At 39.5% G+C, this 18,631-nt stretch overlaps 1 protein-coding gene across 1 annotated transcript in view; it reads right to left on the bottom strand.

Moving 5' to 3' along the window:
* UPF1 (UPF1, RNA helicase and ATPase) overlaps positions 1-17,734 on the bottom strand; it is a 19,972-nt gene extending 2,238 nt beyond the window's left edge. The window contains exons 1-21 of the mRNA XM_019472193.1: positions 17,587-17,734; positions 16,155-16,273; positions 12,408-12,550; positions 11,882-11,971; positions 11,156-11,323; positions 10,056-10,236; positions 9,305-9,466; positions 8,550-8,634; positions 8,281-8,379; positions 7,980-8,088; positions 6,988-7,147; positions 6,750-6,868; positions 6,312-6,476; positions 5,981-6,095; positions 5,642-5,785; positions 4,993-5,206; positions 4,658-4,775; positions 2,887-3,043; positions 1,794-1,936; positions 904-1,078; positions 89-170 (exon numbers count right to left, since the gene is read on the bottom strand). Coding sequence (XP_019327738.1) covers positions 89-170; positions 904-1,078; positions 1,794-1,936; positions 2,887-3,043; positions 4,658-4,775; positions 4,993-5,206; positions 5,642-5,785; positions 5,981-6,095; positions 6,312-6,476; positions 6,750-6,868; positions 6,988-7,147; positions 7,980-8,088; positions 8,281-8,379; positions 8,550-8,634; positions 9,305-9,466; positions 10,056-10,236; positions 11,156-11,323; positions 11,882-11,971; positions 12,408-12,550; positions 16,155-16,273; positions 17,587-17,734 — 2,896 coding nt within the window. The remainder of the gene's footprint in view (positions 1-88; positions 171-903; positions 1,079-1,793; positions 1,937-2,886; positions 3,044-4,657; positions 4,776-4,992; positions 5,207-5,641; positions 5,786-5,980; positions 6,096-6,311; positions 6,477-6,749; positions 6,869-6,987; positions 7,148-7,979; positions 8,089-8,280; positions 8,380-8,549; positions 8,635-9,304; positions 9,467-10,055; positions 10,237-11,155; positions 11,324-11,881; positions 11,972-12,407; positions 12,551-16,154; positions 16,274-17,586) is intronic.
* Positions 17,735-18,631: the final 897 nt, after the last annotated feature.

Genomic DNA, 18,631 nt, shown 5'->3' with positions numbered 1-18,631 from the left:
TTTTCTCACATATGAAAAAGAATTATTATTTTTTCGGGGGGGGGGGGGGGGAATCTATAAAGGCGTTAATTTTGATAGCTTCCTTTACCTTGACTGCTCCGGTCATAGACAGATCCTGGAATAATAGCCTCACGTGCATCATACATGGCAGTAGTCATGAAACGGGCACCCTGGAAGCATTATAGGAGTTAGACAAAGCCTTTACATAGAAAACTTTGCACTACAACTTCAGTGTAAGCTATTTTAGGTAAAAATCCAGTTAAACTCCACAGGCAATGCATACTTTACGAGTGCTGAGGAAACTAACTAGTTCTAATACACGGAAAACATCCAACTATCATTTCAACTACATCATGACAACAAGAAAAAAAAAGATTCTACAGGCAGCCTATCTCAAACTGTGAAACACTTGATGAATTTTCAGTTTGTTTTGAGGTTCTGATGATAATTCTTCCCTTGCTCTGTTCCTACCACTGTCCTTCTGTGATGGCTGACAAGCTGCCCCCCCCAATGACTACTTACATTAAAGGACTAAGTCTAAAACTTGCGCATTGAGGTTTAAAGTACAATGCTATTAAGTACACATGCCTAATGAGCTTGCCATTTCTACACAGAACAGTTACTTTGTTTCATTCACCTCAGAAGTTACCCCCTCATAAAATCTTGCAGTAAATAAAGAGCAATAAAGGCACCAAAAAGGCCTTTCTACAAGCGCTCAACTTAGAAACAGCTGATGCAGCAACTTCCTTGGGTCACACTGCATTAACTAGGCAACAAAAATGGAAAGTTACGGGTGTGTGAGGCTATGTGGGTGACTGTTTATTCCATCCATCTATAATTGATCAATCAACCCCCAATTGCTTCATGCCACAAACATCTGAGAGACAGGAGAGGTCAACTTACTGGATTGATGGTATTGACAAGTTTCCGGGGCTTGCTGAACTGCATTAGGCTTTCCCGGAGGTTATTCAGTGGTCCCTCCACCAGAACCTTCTGCTCCTTGTAGTAATTCAGCAGGTGATTCCAAAGTGGTTGTTTAGACAGCGCTTTTGGATTCCCAACAATAATTACTCCATACCTGTACAACAGCAGACAAAGAGAGAAACCAAAATTAACTTTGACTAAAAATAAAGCCATGTTACGTATTAATGTCAGAACAGCCTCGAAATCAAGTCTCTTTTGCAGTAAATCCAGGCACCTAACAGAAGCCCATGACAGTCGGTGTAGGAGACCCCGACGCAATTGTTTTGTTTACAGCAGATGATTTCTGTAGTATGACAAAACACTTGAAAGGAGATTGCTGCAGCCAGTTTCTCAATAATCACAAGCTTCCTTTTGCAGGCTTGCCAAACACGTCAGTGTACTCAACCAACCACACTGTACTGGTTTAAAGCTTGCAGAAACCAAGGAAGCCAACCAACATAGTACTGACTCCACATTACCCTTCTCAGTAATCAAATCCATTTTAAGAGAAGCAAAATGGTAAAAAAAAAAAAGGTTGCTGGAAGGGATAAAGAAGCAGATGAAGGGAAGAGTTCTGTCCTGCAAACAAAGGGGAACAACATGGAGGCTTCTACAAACCACTGATGCCAAATGGTAACACCAATTAGGTTGAGACTGCTCTTGTAAATTGTAGGGAATATGGATGTCATTCAAGGCTCCCTTAAACTGGGTGGGGAACGGGCCTGCTACCCACAAAACACAGAGCTTTTGTTAGTCAGACTGTTATCGATGCTTTAGCAGACCAAGTTAGGTCTCTAGAACAGGTAAAAGTTTGCTCAATTTTACTCCACCTTGCTCTTGTAAGAGCTACATTAAGACGCCTGGGGTCATTCAGAAACCCTATTCCTTGGTGTTCATTGGCCCTCACACAAGAAAGGATAATAAAGTCCTTCTCTCGTCCCTGGAAGGCATCCACGCTTGCAATTTCCACTTCCTGAAACAGAGGAAAACATGTAAATCGCGGAAGCACAGTGCAAAACAGTTATGCTACCAACAGGCATTACAAAATGTGTTGGCCATGCACTAGCAGTTCCCATCACTTGACAAAAGTGTTATTTTTGTAATGACGAATGATTTGATAATTCCACTGGTCACTAAATAGTTTCCCTAAAGGAGAACAGACAGTCTCAGTTTAGGACAAATTACTTTTATGTTCACTGCTTTATGGTTCTCATATTTCCCCAAAACTGGCATTTGCACTATGGAAAGCAACCCTTTTCTAGGTATGTTGCCAAAAAGGCTTCTGACTATTCCAAAACCTCGTAGTAAGACAGCTCCAAATTAGCACTGCTGCTCCCAGCTACCAAGAAACCTGAATCAGAGGGACAGATCATTCCTGGCAGAAGTAGAAGTATTTCCACTGAATTTTCCTTCAGTGAAAACACTGACCAAGTCCTCAGTATTGCAAAACAGACTATATTAAACATACAACCGCCTTGTTTGTAGCAACAAATTTTAATGTTTGGTAGAGGAGTTCCACTGATGGAGGACATATTCCCAAGCAAACAAACAGTATGACCACCAGAATTTATGGAGCTTGGTTTCCTGCATGTCTCTTGGCTGGATGCTTTTATCTAAGACACAAGCTGACAGAAGCTTTTCCACAGCTGAGCACTAATGACCTCTCCCCTTCTGTGCCTCAGTGGGTCCTTCATCTGGCCAACTGCTCCCCTGACACTTACTGGCATTCGGTCCCTCCTAAACTCTTCTCCCCGGTCTATTTTGACCACAATCAACTAAAGTACTCTAAAATTACTGAAGAATAAACACAGACTAACGCCTAAGAAGCCAGACTAAAAATGAAAATATTGTGAAGTTTCACAATATCTGACTTTTCTAGCTTCTCTGCATCCAAGTGTTGTCGTTTGTGCAATGACTCCGTACCTGGTAGAGCTTTGTATGCAAGGAACCACTGAATTGCATGTACTGCACCAGATAGGATCTTTGACCTTCATAAGGAGTAATAATGCCAATCTGGTCTGGTTTGGCACCAGCTTTCAATAGCTTTGTAGTTATCTTCTCCACATTGGCAGCTTCCGTCCTAGAAAGAGAGATTTGTTTATCTAAGGAGAATCAAGGCATTAGGTCTAACTTTTTGCAAGTTAATGGTCTAAAAACTTGAAAATACATGCTGTGCTAGGCTTTTGTCAGAAAGGCTACTTCAAGAAAGATCAATTTTACGCTGCATTGCTCGAGCACTCCGATTAGCTCGGCTTAAGCTTTGCAGGAACATTCTCCACTATCACCTCTTGACTTAGGCCACGCATAGATATTCTCAGCCAGAGGAATACGGGCAAAAGCCAACACCTCAACAAAAGGTCTCAGAACGACACAGAAATTTCTCCTTAATATACACCTCCACCTTCTCAGAACTACATGACTACACTTCCTGAAATAGCAAAATTCAGGTGGCCATCATTCTGAAATGGAACTTCTTAGTAGAGTTAAATGTACACGTGTACTTTGAGAGAGATCATTAAAAATGTTCCAGCCTCCTGTGCAAACAGATCCTTCAGTTGCTTTATCTTAAAAGTTTTAAATACAGAATGTTTTAAATGCCAATCTTCCTGTCAGCCAGCTATTGTGCCATTTGTTTGTGCGCAATCTGGCTTGCTGCATTCAGCAGTCTTGCACGTGCTGTTCATGAAACAGACTGAGATTAAAAATATCACAGCAGATATTTTTCATAAGTTGGTCTGGTTTCCCTTCCAGGCACATGAACAAATGCATATGACCAAGAGGAGCAAAGTGTTTCAAGCTCACTCTTTGAAAAAGAAGTTGGAATGTGCAGGGAAAAAAGGGATAGAAAAAAGAATTTAATTCCCATCCCAAAGTCTAAGACTTAGGACTCTGCTTCAGGAGCTATTGGAATTTTGGCTTCGAAAGGGGACTTGATCAGCATTTCCTGCTGCAACTGCAGTCAGTTTACTTGCTGGCCCAATTTCATGCCACATATAGGCACTTAATTGTCCCATGCTCCTTATGCTACCAGTGAAGGAAAACAGCACCTCCACAGAACAATTCAAACCCACTTAAGATCTGAACTGCTCCCACTGGAGATGCCTTTTCCTCTTCGTTTACTGTAAAGGGAGCCTGGGGCAAATCAACTCTGGAATGCAGCTCAGCCTGCACTATCCTTGGTAGCAGCTTTTGTTAAAAAAAAAAAGCACAGAAGCAATTTCAATCTTAGCTGTTAATAGGAAACGGCATTTTATTAATTTAGAAGGAGTACTGCAGAACACAAGAATCAATAGCACTGATGCACTGTATCCCAGCACACAATACATCTGAGGTCTGTGGGTTGGCTCATTTGAAGTACAGATACTTTCTGTTTCTGTGAAGGTGGTTAACTCCTCTTCGAAAACACAAGCCTTTATTTAGCTGTTATGCCTTTATTCACATAGCAAGGCGCCACAAGTTATGGTGAATACAGAATACTATGAATTTTGTTGCCTCTAGAGATTCCGAAGGATAAATGCTTAGATATTTGGTTTGCAGTGGGAACTGTATACTGCGCTTTCATTAATTGTGACTGTCTCCAAGGGATGTCACAGGATTATTAACAGATTCATTTAACAACCTCCCTTACATCTGAGATACTTAAAAATACTTCGTCCCAGTGTAAGTTTATATCTCAGTGCTGAATTTTGTTTACCTGTTCAAGTAAGAGGTGCCTGAGCTGGCAATTTCTTCCTGTCCTTGTGTAACATAGAAAAACATTGGCTTATCTGGCTGTGGCCACTGGAAATCAAAACCTTTTTTCACACGGTCCGCTGAAGAGCACAAAAACAGTAAGTAAAAAAGTTAGCACTGCTTTACTAGCAAGAACACTCGTTTTCATATCAAAGCACCTTAAAGACTCAAAACTAAATGCAGCGGCAATTCTCTTTCCAAGTGAATGTATTAAACTCATCCAGATTAAAGAATCCTTCCTTTGATCCTCAATGAACGGAAAAGAAAGTAATTTGCAGAAGTACTGTTCTTGCTTACCTGCAGTAACACCATTCTGGAGTGAACCCTCATAGAAGATATTGGATGGAAAAGCACTGAGTGCAGGATGCATGCGATACTGCACTTGCAGGCGAATCGGACGAATCCCCAGCACCACAAGCCTCTCAAAGAGAGACTGAGACAGGCCAGCCTTTGCAGCTTTTTTACACATCACAACAGGACCAAGCTGGCAGTGGTCACCTACGAGAATAAGCTGTGGAAAAGAAAGTTTGCTCTCAGTTGCTATTTTCTGAAACTTACCCAATAGCTAGAAACAACAGCAATATCCTACTATAAAATATATTTGTAATTAATCAGTCTGATTTGTAGTAAGCTTCAGATCTCATTTAAAGCTTATAAACCTTTAGTGTCAACTAGCTATTCAGCTAATCATTTTCCAATAAAATCTTATTCGGTCTCCAGATTGTTCCAACAGGACCAACGTGTTCTAGGCAAAGATTATGCCATGGAAACAGAAAACTAACAGGACTAACACAAAATTAAGCCATTTAGAGCTATATTATGGAAGTGTCTTCCGTGAAAGGAAAGGATTTTGTATCCCTACGTGCCTACACTGTGAGTTACTGCTTGATGCTACTTACTCTATTTATAAACTCTGTTTTCTTTAATGAAATCCAATGGCTCCTACCTGTTTTGCTCCCAGGACAACTGGCACCATGCACTCTGGCTCAGTAGCCTGTGTGCTTTCATCAATCAGAATGGAGCGGAACTGCATTTTTGCAAGTCTTGGATCACCAGCTCCCACACACGTGCAACAGATCACATCTGCATTCTGAGACAGAAACACAACTGATATTAACCACGCAGGATATCAATGGACAATATTTCTACACAGAAGAGTATTCAATACCATTCCAGGAATCCCCCCGAAAGTTAAATTGTACTCTGATCTCCACCAGCAAATTGCAACGAAGCCTCAAGCGGCAGAAAGCAGTTATTTAAGCTGCTAGCACCGATGGAACCTTACCATAAGTAATTCACGCTCTGCTGTTCGTTTCAGTGCACGGTAACGTTTCTCATCAGCAGATGACAGTTCTCCAGTTTCATCTTTAAGCTGCTGCAGTTTCTGGAGCTCTGGCATGCTGCAAAAAAAGGAATTTTGCTTTACGGCCTACTTAACAACTTGGTAGGATGACAGTGGAACTCATTTGTTAAACTAAATATGGCATGTATAGAACCAAAAAAGTTTTCACATCAAGCAAATACATGCTGTCATCACTACACAGTTAATCAGTTGTGTCCATCACAACGCTTAAGTTGGTTTTTTTGTTCCCCTGCCCCCCTCAACCATTTCTTACCTATCCATGTTTCTGATCTGGTTATGCAACGCCAAGAAGGACACAGGAGAGTCAATTGCCTCACGACTTTTAGCACACAGACGAACCACTTTCAGTCCAGTTTGATGGATCTTCTCAGTCAGCTGATCTACAGCTATATTACTCGGAGCACAGACTAACACGGGCCTTGAAAAAAATTCAGCAAAGAGTAAGTCTCAATCAGCTGTAAACTTTTTTCCACTAGACTTGTAACAAAATCATGTGTTATGACACATGTCCCCTAAAAATATGCTGGGGAAGAATATTTTCTGAAATAAGCACAAGCCCTCCCAGCAAAATATACTTCTAGAAAACCTTATAGTTCAATGATACAAGTTATTTTAATTTTTAAAATCAAGTTGATTCTTTGACCATTAATAAAGTAACCTCATACATAAAGATTTAGAGAATAGTACTTACCCGTTGCCCTGTCTAGCCAGATGATAGACGATTGTGGCTGATGTCACTGTTTTTCCGGTTCCAGGGGGACCCTGAATAAGGCTCAGAGGACGCTGCAGGACAGTCTTCACAGCATAAACCTATAAATTTTTTATTGCTATTTAGCATTCAATGCATAGGAAGTTACAAAGCTGTTCAACCTCTACTGATAAATCCTTTATCATATTCTTTGCGTGTAGTAAAAAGGAGATGAGGTTACCTGAGAATGGTTGAGATCAGGAAGTCCTTGTGCTGTAAAGCGCTTTGGCAACTGGCATTTAATAATTACATCTTCTACCTCATGACCTAACAGTTTGTGATAGATGTACCCAGACACTGAAGTCTCATCCACAGCGAATGTTTTTAAAGCACTCTGCATTCTGACATGAGGGAAGGACAGAAAAAATAATCAGTATGACCTCAAATACAGCTATCCACAAGTGTCCTACACAAAGGTTAATCAGACATCAGGCACAAATTAAAATATACCTTGGGAAAAAGAGAACAATGTAGAACACTTACTAACAGAATTAAGAGACAAAAATCAGACTGAGAGCACAGATCTTGCTTCTCCCCATGTGAATACTACAAAGTATAACCAGAAAAATCTGTAGAGAAACACCAGCCTTTGACAGAATCCGCAATAGTAATTTTAGGTCCAAGATTTGAAGAAAATTTGTACTCAATATCTCTCTTTCAAGATAATAAACAAACTCCTATCTTACAAAATGCAGTACAGACATGTCTGAAGCCTATTGACCCCATAGCCGATCCAAATGCCTTGACATTTCAGCTAGTTAAAGCAATTCAAAGTTTAGGAAGGCCAACTGAAAATCAGAGAGCACTTCATGATGGAAGCTGAACTACAAAGCAGTTTTTCTTCTTACATTCCAAGTATTACTAAACACGAGGTAAATTTCCCCCCTTGATGTATTTGCAACAAGCCTTAAGCATGCTTTCAAAATGAGAAAAATTGACAGTTTGATGGCATTCAGATAAATCCATTTCTAGTAAGAGTTAGGCCTGTTGCTCTATGAGCCAGACACCATGTGTTCATAGACTTGATACATTGGGCATACTCGGATTTCTGATTACTAGTGTCACGAAACAATACAACTTTTCTTGTTCAAAAATTCCCACTGAAGGTAAAAGAAAAATATATACACCAACTGCAGCCACTATCTGCCAAGTTTTGAAGTGCTTTCTCAATACCTGTCAAATGAAGTAGACTTCCATACAAAATCCACTTGGAAGTTATGAGTAACTTCCACAGGCGCTCCAACGCTGCTCCTCAGCTCAATGGCTATCTCATCACCATAATCTGTAGAACCTCGTTAAGTAGTAATCTATAGTAAAAATTTGAATTTTATTTTTCCCAATTTTGATTTTTTTAGCAGATTCCCACGACAAATTAAAATGATCCCAAAATTACTTTTATACACATTTACTGATTTCTCAGAGAGATTTCAACCTTCAATTAAGCCTTCCCAAAGGCTCACTAAGTAAAGGATACTATCAGGAACTTTGATAACATGACCAATTCCTTTCCATAAAGGGGCCAGGTCTCCTTTATACCTCAAGCAGATCTCATCTCCTTGCATAAGACGCATATCTACAAAGGAAGGAAAAAACGCTCTCAGAATATTCACCAATGAACAACCATCCCCTTACAGTGCCATCTTATATCCCAGGCCAGATCATCACAGTTCTTTGAACACTGATGTTATTCCCCAGGCATTAAAAAAAAAAACCAGACCAAACATACAACCAAGCTGTCATTACCTGAATCAGTCTTTGGCAAAGTGAAATAAGCAATTCTTTTCTTGTTCAAGCCCAGGTCCCATCTGACCGTGATGTTATCTTGGGTCTAATGGTAAAGAAAAGGCATCTATTATGTTCTTAAAGAGCTGTTTGACAACTACCACCAGTCCTTGCTGTCCTATACTTCAAAATAGTGGAGAAATACAAAACTTGCTGTTCCAATGTCACAGTATAGACAGATATCTGTATTTATTCTTACAGACTGAGTTCACACCACTTGCAGAAGGTAATTCTCTTCTACAAGAGTTACTTAGTTAATGAGAAACAAAGTGCTAATCACCATCTGCATTATTCTCACACCCCACCTTTAAAACATTCACTAAGTGCTCACATGACCTCATCTAATTCAAATTTGACTGGAAACTCTGACTGACAAAGGTAACTGCAGGTTATGAGGATAACATAAGAGAAGGTGGCCAAGCTGCACAGTTCTACGATAGAATATGGTTCTTCGAAAGAAACTTTGAACACAGAGAAGAGGCAAGTTCCCAAGTGTTTCAAGCTCTTTTTTAAAACCTCAGTTTGAGGATTTTTCTTTCCTTTCCCTGTTATCATACATCACCATTACTACTGTAATTATTACAGTACTGTTACATCGCAGTAAAGACATTTATTTCACTTGAGCCTTCCTTCTATGCTGTTAACAGTGACCATGTGTTTGATACCAGAGAACTGGTCAGAGGCCCCCTCAAAGAGACATATTTCAAGCTTATTACCTGAGACTCCTTGAGTTTCTTGTCATAGTCTGCCTCAAGCTTGACTAGAGGACCAAATATATTTTGGTATTGATAAGCATCTTCATATCTAAGCAGGACATGCTGTGGTTCTTCATCAACACCAGGCTTTTCTAAGTCCTCGAGGGTTGCAGATGGATTTTCCTAGAATTTAAAGCACAAGTGTTTTGTTTTAAAGTTTTAAGTACAAACAAGTGACAAGCTGTCACTGTACAATGGGACTGATAATACCGTGTTTTACTACTACAGGAAGTTATATCAAGGTATAACCACCTGTTAAAACTACACCAAGACATTATATGTCATGCTCACTCACATCCAGTCAGGTCTGTTATGCATTAAAGGACGTACAGAAAAACCTCTCAAAAAGCAGTAACTGAGTACCAAGCGTGGACTAACAGTTCCCTGCTCAGCTAGTCATCACGTAAAGCAGAAACAAGTGAAAGACTTGATATGGGGAAGGGAAGTTGTTTTTTCAGATTGCCTGACAGTGCAACGTGAACAGAGCTGAAGAACCTAAGGGTGAAACCTTCCTACTTTGATAAATGATCTCCCGAATCCTTTGATCAATTCCCAGTTGCATCGCTCGTCAAACCCGCAAGATTGAAACCTCATGTGATTTAAGTATGTTCCCTGCTTTATGCAGTTGCTAAAACAGTCTTGTCCCTCCTTCACAAAACCACAAAATTAGCACTTGGTAAAACATAACCAGTATTTGAAAAGCAGCACATACCTTCCAAAGTTCTTCCAGTTTGTTAATCTGTTGAGCTGTAATCTGACGTGCTCTCAACTGCTCCTGTTCAGATGGAATCTTTACCAGCCACGAAAGGAAACAGCGATCTTGGATAAGAGGCTGCCACTGTGAACTGTCCCAGTTAATATCCTTTAAACTGCTCTGACTGGCACATGGCTGCCTGCACAACCAAAATATTGAAAAAAATTATTAAATTAGACAAGTGTAAGAAAAAGTCTACCGTGTGAAGTGTAAAAATAGGTTTATTGTGCTCTTAAAACAACTCAAGTATCTCACTTAAAAGGAAAGAACAAAACAACCCTAGCCTGCTAGGCCAATTCATTATTTAGTTCCTGTATTTGCTATTTCAACACCGGGAAGGCTCAGTATTTTAAGTAGTATTTCAAGTAGTATTTCTTGGGTGTTTATAGAACTGAAAATTTCAGCATCTAAAATATTATATACGACACTCACCTTTGACAGTGGTTACAGTCCATTAAGATTATGCACACACATATGAGAAAACTCTCGGGATTACTTACCATGTTGTTTAAACAAATAGAACTCATTCCGTGGAAACACACCTTCTACTGTCAAATACATGGTAAGTGACAGCATTTAATAAAAATACATACAATTATAAAATCATGACTTCTGACAGAACCTATCAGAGAACAATTTCCAATTTACTGTCATCTTCAAATGATTCTACGAGCTGACAGAAAAACACACTGTGTAGTAGAGTCACTACTCCAGTAGGGCTCCAGAGTAACTTCCTGAACTGATCTGCTACTCTTCCAAATCTGAAAAATCAGTTTAACAAAGGGGAAAAACACCTTTCTTCCATTAAGTACTGCTTCATTTGGGAGAAACACTTTTCTGTAGACCTAAGACATTTGCCCAGCATAACAGAATGTTTCTTTATTGCATTATCTACTTGTATACAATTCATGAAGTCTATACGATCATTTAAAGGAAAAATGGTAGCAAATCAGAGTATAAAATATATTTTGGTACAAAATGAAAGCAAGCCTTGCCCTTTAGAAATAAGGTTATGCAATAGACTTGACACAAACATGCCAACAAAGGCATTCTCTCACCTGCACAGCAAAACAACCACAGAGTCTGCCTTAGCTGGAATAAAGCCAAGGAGAAACACATTACGACATCCACAGTTATAACATTCCAAGACAGTCTCTCCTAGAGGTCCATCTTTATGGAGAGTCACCTCTTTGCACTTCGCTCTCACAAGATGATTAACAATGTGGCTGAAACCAGAGAGGACACACAGTTATATGAAGTTAACAGGAAAATCAGATTTAGTCCTAACTTAATATATCAGCTCAGTTCTTAAAAGACACAAACAAAATCTATTTACACTGTGGCAGACATTGATAAGGTCTTGCCTTTTCATCCAAGCAAAGACACTGCTAACACAGTTTCAATGGTTTCTCAGTACATGAATGCTTTAAGGCAGATGAGTGTGAAAGAACAGGAGACACGTAAAAAATCCCTTTAATGTTACTGGTAATTGAAAGAAGCCTCCCAAAGCTCCATAGGTCAAGAGCATCAGTTCTACTGTGCTTTGCAGGAACGCAGGATGGGGGAAGAAGCAGCAAGCTCACTTCACAAATCGTTCAAGTTTTACTGAGATCGAGGTCTAAGTTGGTAACAACGGAAAAGCTAAAGAGGAGGTTAGAGGCTCACATTTAAGTCACTAGACTTCGATTATCACCAAAATGTAAGTCACAGCCATCACACCACTTCAAAACGAACACACTCTAAAATGAGACTGTCATCGTTATTTCCATCATTTGACCATTTACCTGCCAGATGTATTGCCACGCCCGTTACAGAACCACTTTTTGCTGGTGTTACAGTAAACCACACAAGCAGGGTCATGGATACCACAGTAACTGGAATTAAAAATGAAAGAAACAGGAAGTGATTGGGTACTTGCTTATAGGAAAATTCAAATACAAGATTTAAACTACCTAGTAGTGTACAAAAATAAGGGGAAGTGAAGATTAGGAAACACGCGCGTTGGCGAAAGTATCAAACACAAGCTAAACTTCTGTTCTGAGTCACAAGTATTTTAACACTTCCCACCATTACCATCCCTCAGCTGGCTTAGCCTTCTATTCCTCAAGGCAGGTCAAAGACCTACTGGACATGGCAGCTGGAAGTGTACACAAGAGCTCACCAGAGGGCACCATTTTCCTACCAGTACATGGCTGTCTCCAAGGAATTTGCTCTCAAAATCCAAAAATCCTCTAAGCATACACCTTTCACTCACACAAAGTGCTCCTGCCCTCAGGAAATAATAAGCCTGCAGCAAAGATTAGGTCTTACCTGCAAGCATGCACAGGAAGATCCTTTGTGTAATAGGTATCTTCTTCATCTTCTTCAAAATTCAATTCTGCCAGAAGCTGGCTGGTTTTAGCCACGTTATCATCCACAGCTCCATTCTGTAGAATGCCGTCAGGTCCATTAACCTGAAACACAAGCTCAATGCTTAAGTTATACAATGAAAATAGACTCCAAAACATAAAGCCAAGGACAGTAATCCCTACTCCTCAAAGCAAAACCTTGTGTTTAATTTAGAAAAACTCAAAAAGAAAGAAAAATGCTGGTAAGAGCTGAAACACACACCAGTTATAATCAATACTTACTTCATTAACTCCTATTTTACAGGATTATTTAAACTCACTGATGAGTAGAAAAAAGTTAACAAAAGGAAGTTGCTTTTCTGCAGATTACATTTTTCTGTAGTCTTACACAACACACAAAATTCCATTTAAACAATTCTAGCAGTATCAAACCTGTTTTTTTCATCCCTCATTTTACTCCAGGAATCTACCCGAAAATAGGATCTTTATTGTATAGGACTTTCCCTGCCTATTTCTGCTGTTCTCTATCCACCAAATCAATGTGTCCCCCACCCCCTAAGATATCAGAAGCACAACTTCATGACACTTGGACAATAGAGAACAGGTAATCAAGAAACCTGCTCTCATATAAGCCTAATTAAAAAAGAAATGGAAATAGTGCAAGAAATAACAGAAACCGGTTTCAGCAGAGTGGCTAGCTCTCCAGGCAGTACCGCTTGTTCAAGATGTACTAACCATGTTACACACTGAATCAAACATACTTGCAAAACACATCAGGTATGACAGTCACTATTGTGTTACTTTAAATTTGTTTTAGCTACAACATGATTTCATTTAAGAAATGAGGCCTCTCTATAAGTTATCCAAGAAAAGCACAAAAATCCATCAAAACTAGTAATGCAGCTCAAGTGTTCAGAGCAACACACTTGAGATCAAGCGTGCTAACACAGCACAGACAAAACAGGCATGCTCTTTCCACTGACAATACACTAACTGCCAGAACCACGAAGTTCTGCAACATCTGGTGCTGTGTCAGCAACTTGTACACACCAAGTCTTTCTCATGTTAAAAATAACTCCTTTTTGGCAATACTGAGTACAGTGCATTTAGCACCAGGAAGGAGCATCAAGAAGTGTGAATGTCACAAGTCAGATTTCAGCACAGCCAGGGCAGCCGTTGCCCCTTGGGCCTCACAGGTGTTCTGGTTTTATTCCACTGCTGCATCTTCACAGCCTAACAGCCACGGGGAGCTTCAGTGCCTTAACACAATGCTGTCAAGAACCCCCAAGGTGGCTAGATCCCCACACCCCCCAAAACTTTGTTCACTCAATCACCTGATTCTTTGACTTGTTTAGCCAAGATCTCACTGAAACCTGAGAAGAGATAAGCATACCAGAATCCACGTTAACTTTGAGTGGAAAAAGGTGGGAAAGGGACCACCACAGTGACTGCAATGATTAGCACAATATTAACAAAACATTTGAGGTGAGTGCTGTGAGGTAGCTTCCCTATCACAGCAAAATCATTAGATGTATTAAAGAACCCCAGTGTTTTTAAAGGCATTGCGTTAGACAAGATGAGATTTCTGAAAATTTTAACTAGCTAATAAATGGGGGCATAAGAATCACTCAAGGCCTTAGTCTATCAATACAGTATTTTAATAACTCTTGCACTTAGACATTTAATGCAATTTATCTGGTATCTGTAACTTAATTCTCTGACAAGAGATGAGAAAGCTGTCCACAGTGAGAAGAACACTAAATCTTTATTAAAAGAAATTTGATAAAAATAGTTGCTGTAGCATTTTGAAGTTATAACTCATACGCAAATCAAAACAAGCTTGCTTCTCCGAAAGTAAATCATTTCGATTCCACACCAGCTAGTTTCAGTATTGCACATTAAAATTTAACAGCCAATTGCAGGAGTTAAATTTAAAAATAAGTGTAAGCCACTTCACATTTGCCCTCAGCAGTAAGGAACTGGACTCAATGACACAAGCTTTGCTTCATTATCTTCAAATGAAATGAGGTACATTTGCAAAACACAATCTAAATGGTATGACTTTTATATTGATGTTACCTCTAAGTACTGGCTTTTAATAGAAAGAATCAGCCAAGAGGAGCCGTCGGCATAGAATGTGCAAAAGCAGCAGAGGGAAAAAGGAAAAAAAACCCAAAAGAAACTGCAGCAGCATGCAACAACCCATTCGTACGATGAACCCAAATCCCATCAGCTCACTGTGTAACAGCATCTCCACAGATGCTTGAAGATAAATATCCATTTTAAGTAGATAGTGCCATTTTACAGAATATGAAGAGATCTTATTAACTGATCATGGAACAGGTGGAATTCCAAAGCCTTAAGTTAATCTGAATTTCTTAGAAGCACAAATACCAGGCATTCACGGGTGCATTTCTATCAGTCTGTTCCAAAGAGCCATAATACATTATTATACACATCAGTTGACAAGTTTAATCAATTTTTTTTGGGTGCTTATAAAAAAATCGGATTGCTGGGCAGTGATAAAATTATAAAGCTTTTTTTTTTTAAGGCAGAAAACCAAGAAACTACAACAGCTGCAAGCTGTTTGTACTTCTGCACCAGGTGACTGTGTTAGTTACACCCCGGGGAGCTCCCGCCCTTTCAGAGAGTTAGGCAGGAATGATGTCACCTGTTACTATGAAAATCCAGCAGCAAGTACTAGGCCTTGGCAGGCACACAACGAGGAAGTGACTCAACTATTGTTCTAAAACCTACTGTGATGCTAGCCTATGTGCATATTATTAAAAATCTGGCACCACCAACTGTTGTATAAGGGAGGGAGTGGGCTTCTCTGTTTTAAAAGTGTTGACTGAAACTTCTGGCACAGCAAGTTTAACAGCTATGGCAATCTGAACACCAAGGTGCTCTGAAACTATTACCAAGGTACTCATCCCTCCCTCCCTCACTCCTTTTTTGGCCTCTAAAATACTGGTCAAGAGACAACAGTAAAGGTCCAAGGAACTGAGCTACAGAATAGTAAATCAGATGATGTAATTTACATAGTGGCTTCTACTGACCACATGAGTCCCCAAATCAGTGGTAACAGAATATTACCACCTCAGTTTCTCACGGTTTTATTCCAGCTAACATACCCCACCCACATCAGTAGCTGATCCACAGGTGAATGCACCTATATCCACTTAATGTCGTTCTACTTTAAAGCAGTACATTTCAAGCTGTAACAAGAAAAATAATTGCAGTTAAGCAGGTATTTTGCTAGAAGAGCACTCTTGTTATGAGACTGCAGTCCAATCAATTGTGGCAATGCACTTCAACACCGCACAGTAACCATAGGACACCCAGTCACACTGTCCCAATTCAGGTAATTTTCCCCTCACACTTTAGAAAAACATACACACTTTTGGACTTGCACAGATAACCCAGCTATTTGTTGTTTGCAAATTCTTTACATTAAAGCTATAGGCTATTTACTGTACCGTATTATAATCTCTTATACTTATTTGTTCTCCCTTTCAAAATAAGGAAGGGGATATTACCGAGAACATTCGCCCCCACAGCACCTCCAAAGCAGCGTGGAGCAAGCTGTATTTCCAGATGCGGACCTCAGCAACAAGGAGTAAGTAATTTTGCTAAGACAAAAAGCCTTTGGTAGAACTGGAAATGAAATCCAGCCCCCAGAGTCTAGACCAAAAATCTAATAGCTGACCCAGCCTCCTTCAACCACGCACTCAAACAGCTTCGCTAACACGTTAACACCATGTGCCTTGTCCATCACAGACTTGTTGAGCATGTGACTGCTTCCTAGCATCATAACTAAGTCCTTGCCTGGAATAGTGGAAAAATAAGGCAGAAATCAGCATTTATCTTAAAATATTTAGAAAAAAATCTATTCATATGTTTGATTTTAATGATATGTAAACGATGCAAATATAGTTTTCTGAAGAGAGAACAGTAGACATTGCTTCTCCACTACTAACTTCTCACTATCTTTTGTCAATTGGACACTAATCAATTGTAACAGCATCCTCTTAAACTATTAGTTAAATATACATTGGGAAAGGAAGCTCTTATAGAGCAGCTAAATCAACCACGTTTTCTTAGGAAATCAGGTGCTCTGTATTGCTCAACTAGTCTTTTTAAACACTAGGACACTAAACATATCAGAATATGAAGCAGCAGAGTAAAAGCATATACCTCCAATGTTTATCAGCTCCAAATAAAAATTATTTATTCAGGTAGCATTCATTATAATCACAGTGATCACATTTAATTAAGCGAAACATATGTGATCAATTTTTGGGCCGCAGAAGTTACTATTTAATCTATCTCCTGCCAAAAGACATAACAAGTTTAAATGATTTGTTGAAGGCAGCAAGATTTTCCCCAGAATCTTTAAAACACACATAATTTCTGATCTTATCACTCATGAGACTGTTGAAACGTACAAGCCTAAACAGATCCAGGGATCTGGGTTTTGCTGTACTTCAGCTCAGGAGGACACTATACTTACTACATTTCTGAGAGTTCTTGTTGCAAGAGGTCCATCCCCTCTCCCCACCCTCCCAAAAACCTACACATTTCTGAAGTCAAAACGAGGACTGGGATGACCACAAGAGTTTGCAGAAACATCATAAATGCACTCGGTTTAAAAAAAAAAAAAATCCCTTCCTTCTTGCCAGGATGGATGGTTATAGACATACTAGTACCTGAATGTGCTCTCCAGATTTTTTTTTCTTTTTACTTCAAAGGCTTTTCAAACATGTTTAGACAAAAAAAAGACAAATGAATCCTCTCGTTCGGTCTTTTAGCTTACAAGGCTTATTTTGGGGTGGTTTTTCTTCTTCTTCTGGCCACATATTCTCTACTGTGAGTTCTGGAACGACCACAACCCACTAAAGCTTTAAAAACTAAGATTTTAATAAAACTGTCTTTTTAATCAATTAGCGTATAGTCTGACTGTACACAGACACGATTTTACTACTTAATAATTCTGATATCTCAATGCTCAAACTGGATAAAATCTACCAAACCCAAGATTCAAAAGCTGTTAAGTAAAACAGAAAATAAACAAACAGCCCATGGGGTCCCGTCTCTAATTCTGTCTTATAAACACACCAACCTGGAGCAAGTCACCCCACAGCGGCTACGCCCAGGCTGCACGCCGAGCGCTTTCAAGCACAAGAAAGTCATTTGATTCATCCTGGGATAAACCCGATACGGCTCGGATGGGATAATGCCACCTTCAGTCGTTGCACCGCACACCTGTAAAGTCTCGCTGCTGGACATGCTGGCCTGTTTTCAGTTTGCTTACTTCGGTTTCCAGAGCTCTATCGCTTACAGGCCCCGACACATCAGGTTTTGCAAGTAAAAGGGAAAAATCAAGCCCACTCAAACTAAGTTTTTAATACTGAACCAAACATACCTAAAGCATTTCAACTCCTCTTTAAACTCATCCTTTAAAACGTGGATAATTTACAAACATTTAATTGTTAATAGTGGGACTACCTGAGTATTTATCTAGATGTAATGAAACTTAGCAGAATATTCCATGATCTTTAAATGGAGAAAAGTTTGACTTTTTAAAAAACATGGAAGAGTTCTTCAGGTTGGTTGTTGTTTTTTTTTTTACTACAGACACAGTCAAGATGTAGCACAGTGACAGGCAGTATTTTCATTTGCAACACTTCATTTGTGAGCATGTAACCCTAGTTCCCTCTTTTCTTTCGCTTTGTGAATTGTTAAACACAATTTAATTGTCACTTATGTACAAATAAACAGGCTATATAAAAAAAAAAAATCACCCATCTTTAAGTTATAAGGAACCAGACCTCTGAACTTAAATCTCAGGCCATATTGACTGTCACTCCCGTACAAACCCAAAACAAACCAGCCTAGCAACCGTGCAGCAGAAAAGGTGGCAAAGAAGTCAGGATAAAAAAAAAAATTGAAAGCATATTTTGCTTTTAGTCATAGAAAGAAAGAAATTAAAGGAAGTATTGCTGAATTTCCACAGTACTCAACTTTTGATAACCTAGCACTACCTGCAGTCTTATTTGTTTTAAAGAGGAAAAGAACCTGAAATGACATCCAGAACCGTTTCTCATTTCTTACTTCAACGTCGCACCGAGAAGCGACACAACTGTCACGATACAACCGCGGAGCCCGCCGGCTCTACCGGCAGAC

This window comes from Aptenodytes forsteri, unplaced genomic scaffold (genome assembly GCF_000699145.1).
Source record: "Aptenodytes forsteri isolate BGI_AS27 unplaced genomic scaffold, ASM69914v1 Scaffold147, whole genome shotgun sequence".
Classification (NCBI taxonomy): Eukaryota; Metazoa; Chordata; class Aves; order Sphenisciformes; family Spheniscidae; genus Aptenodytes; species Aptenodytes forsteri.
Note: the sequence above shows the minus strand (reverse complement) of the source record. Positions and strands in the feature narration are given on the sequence as shown.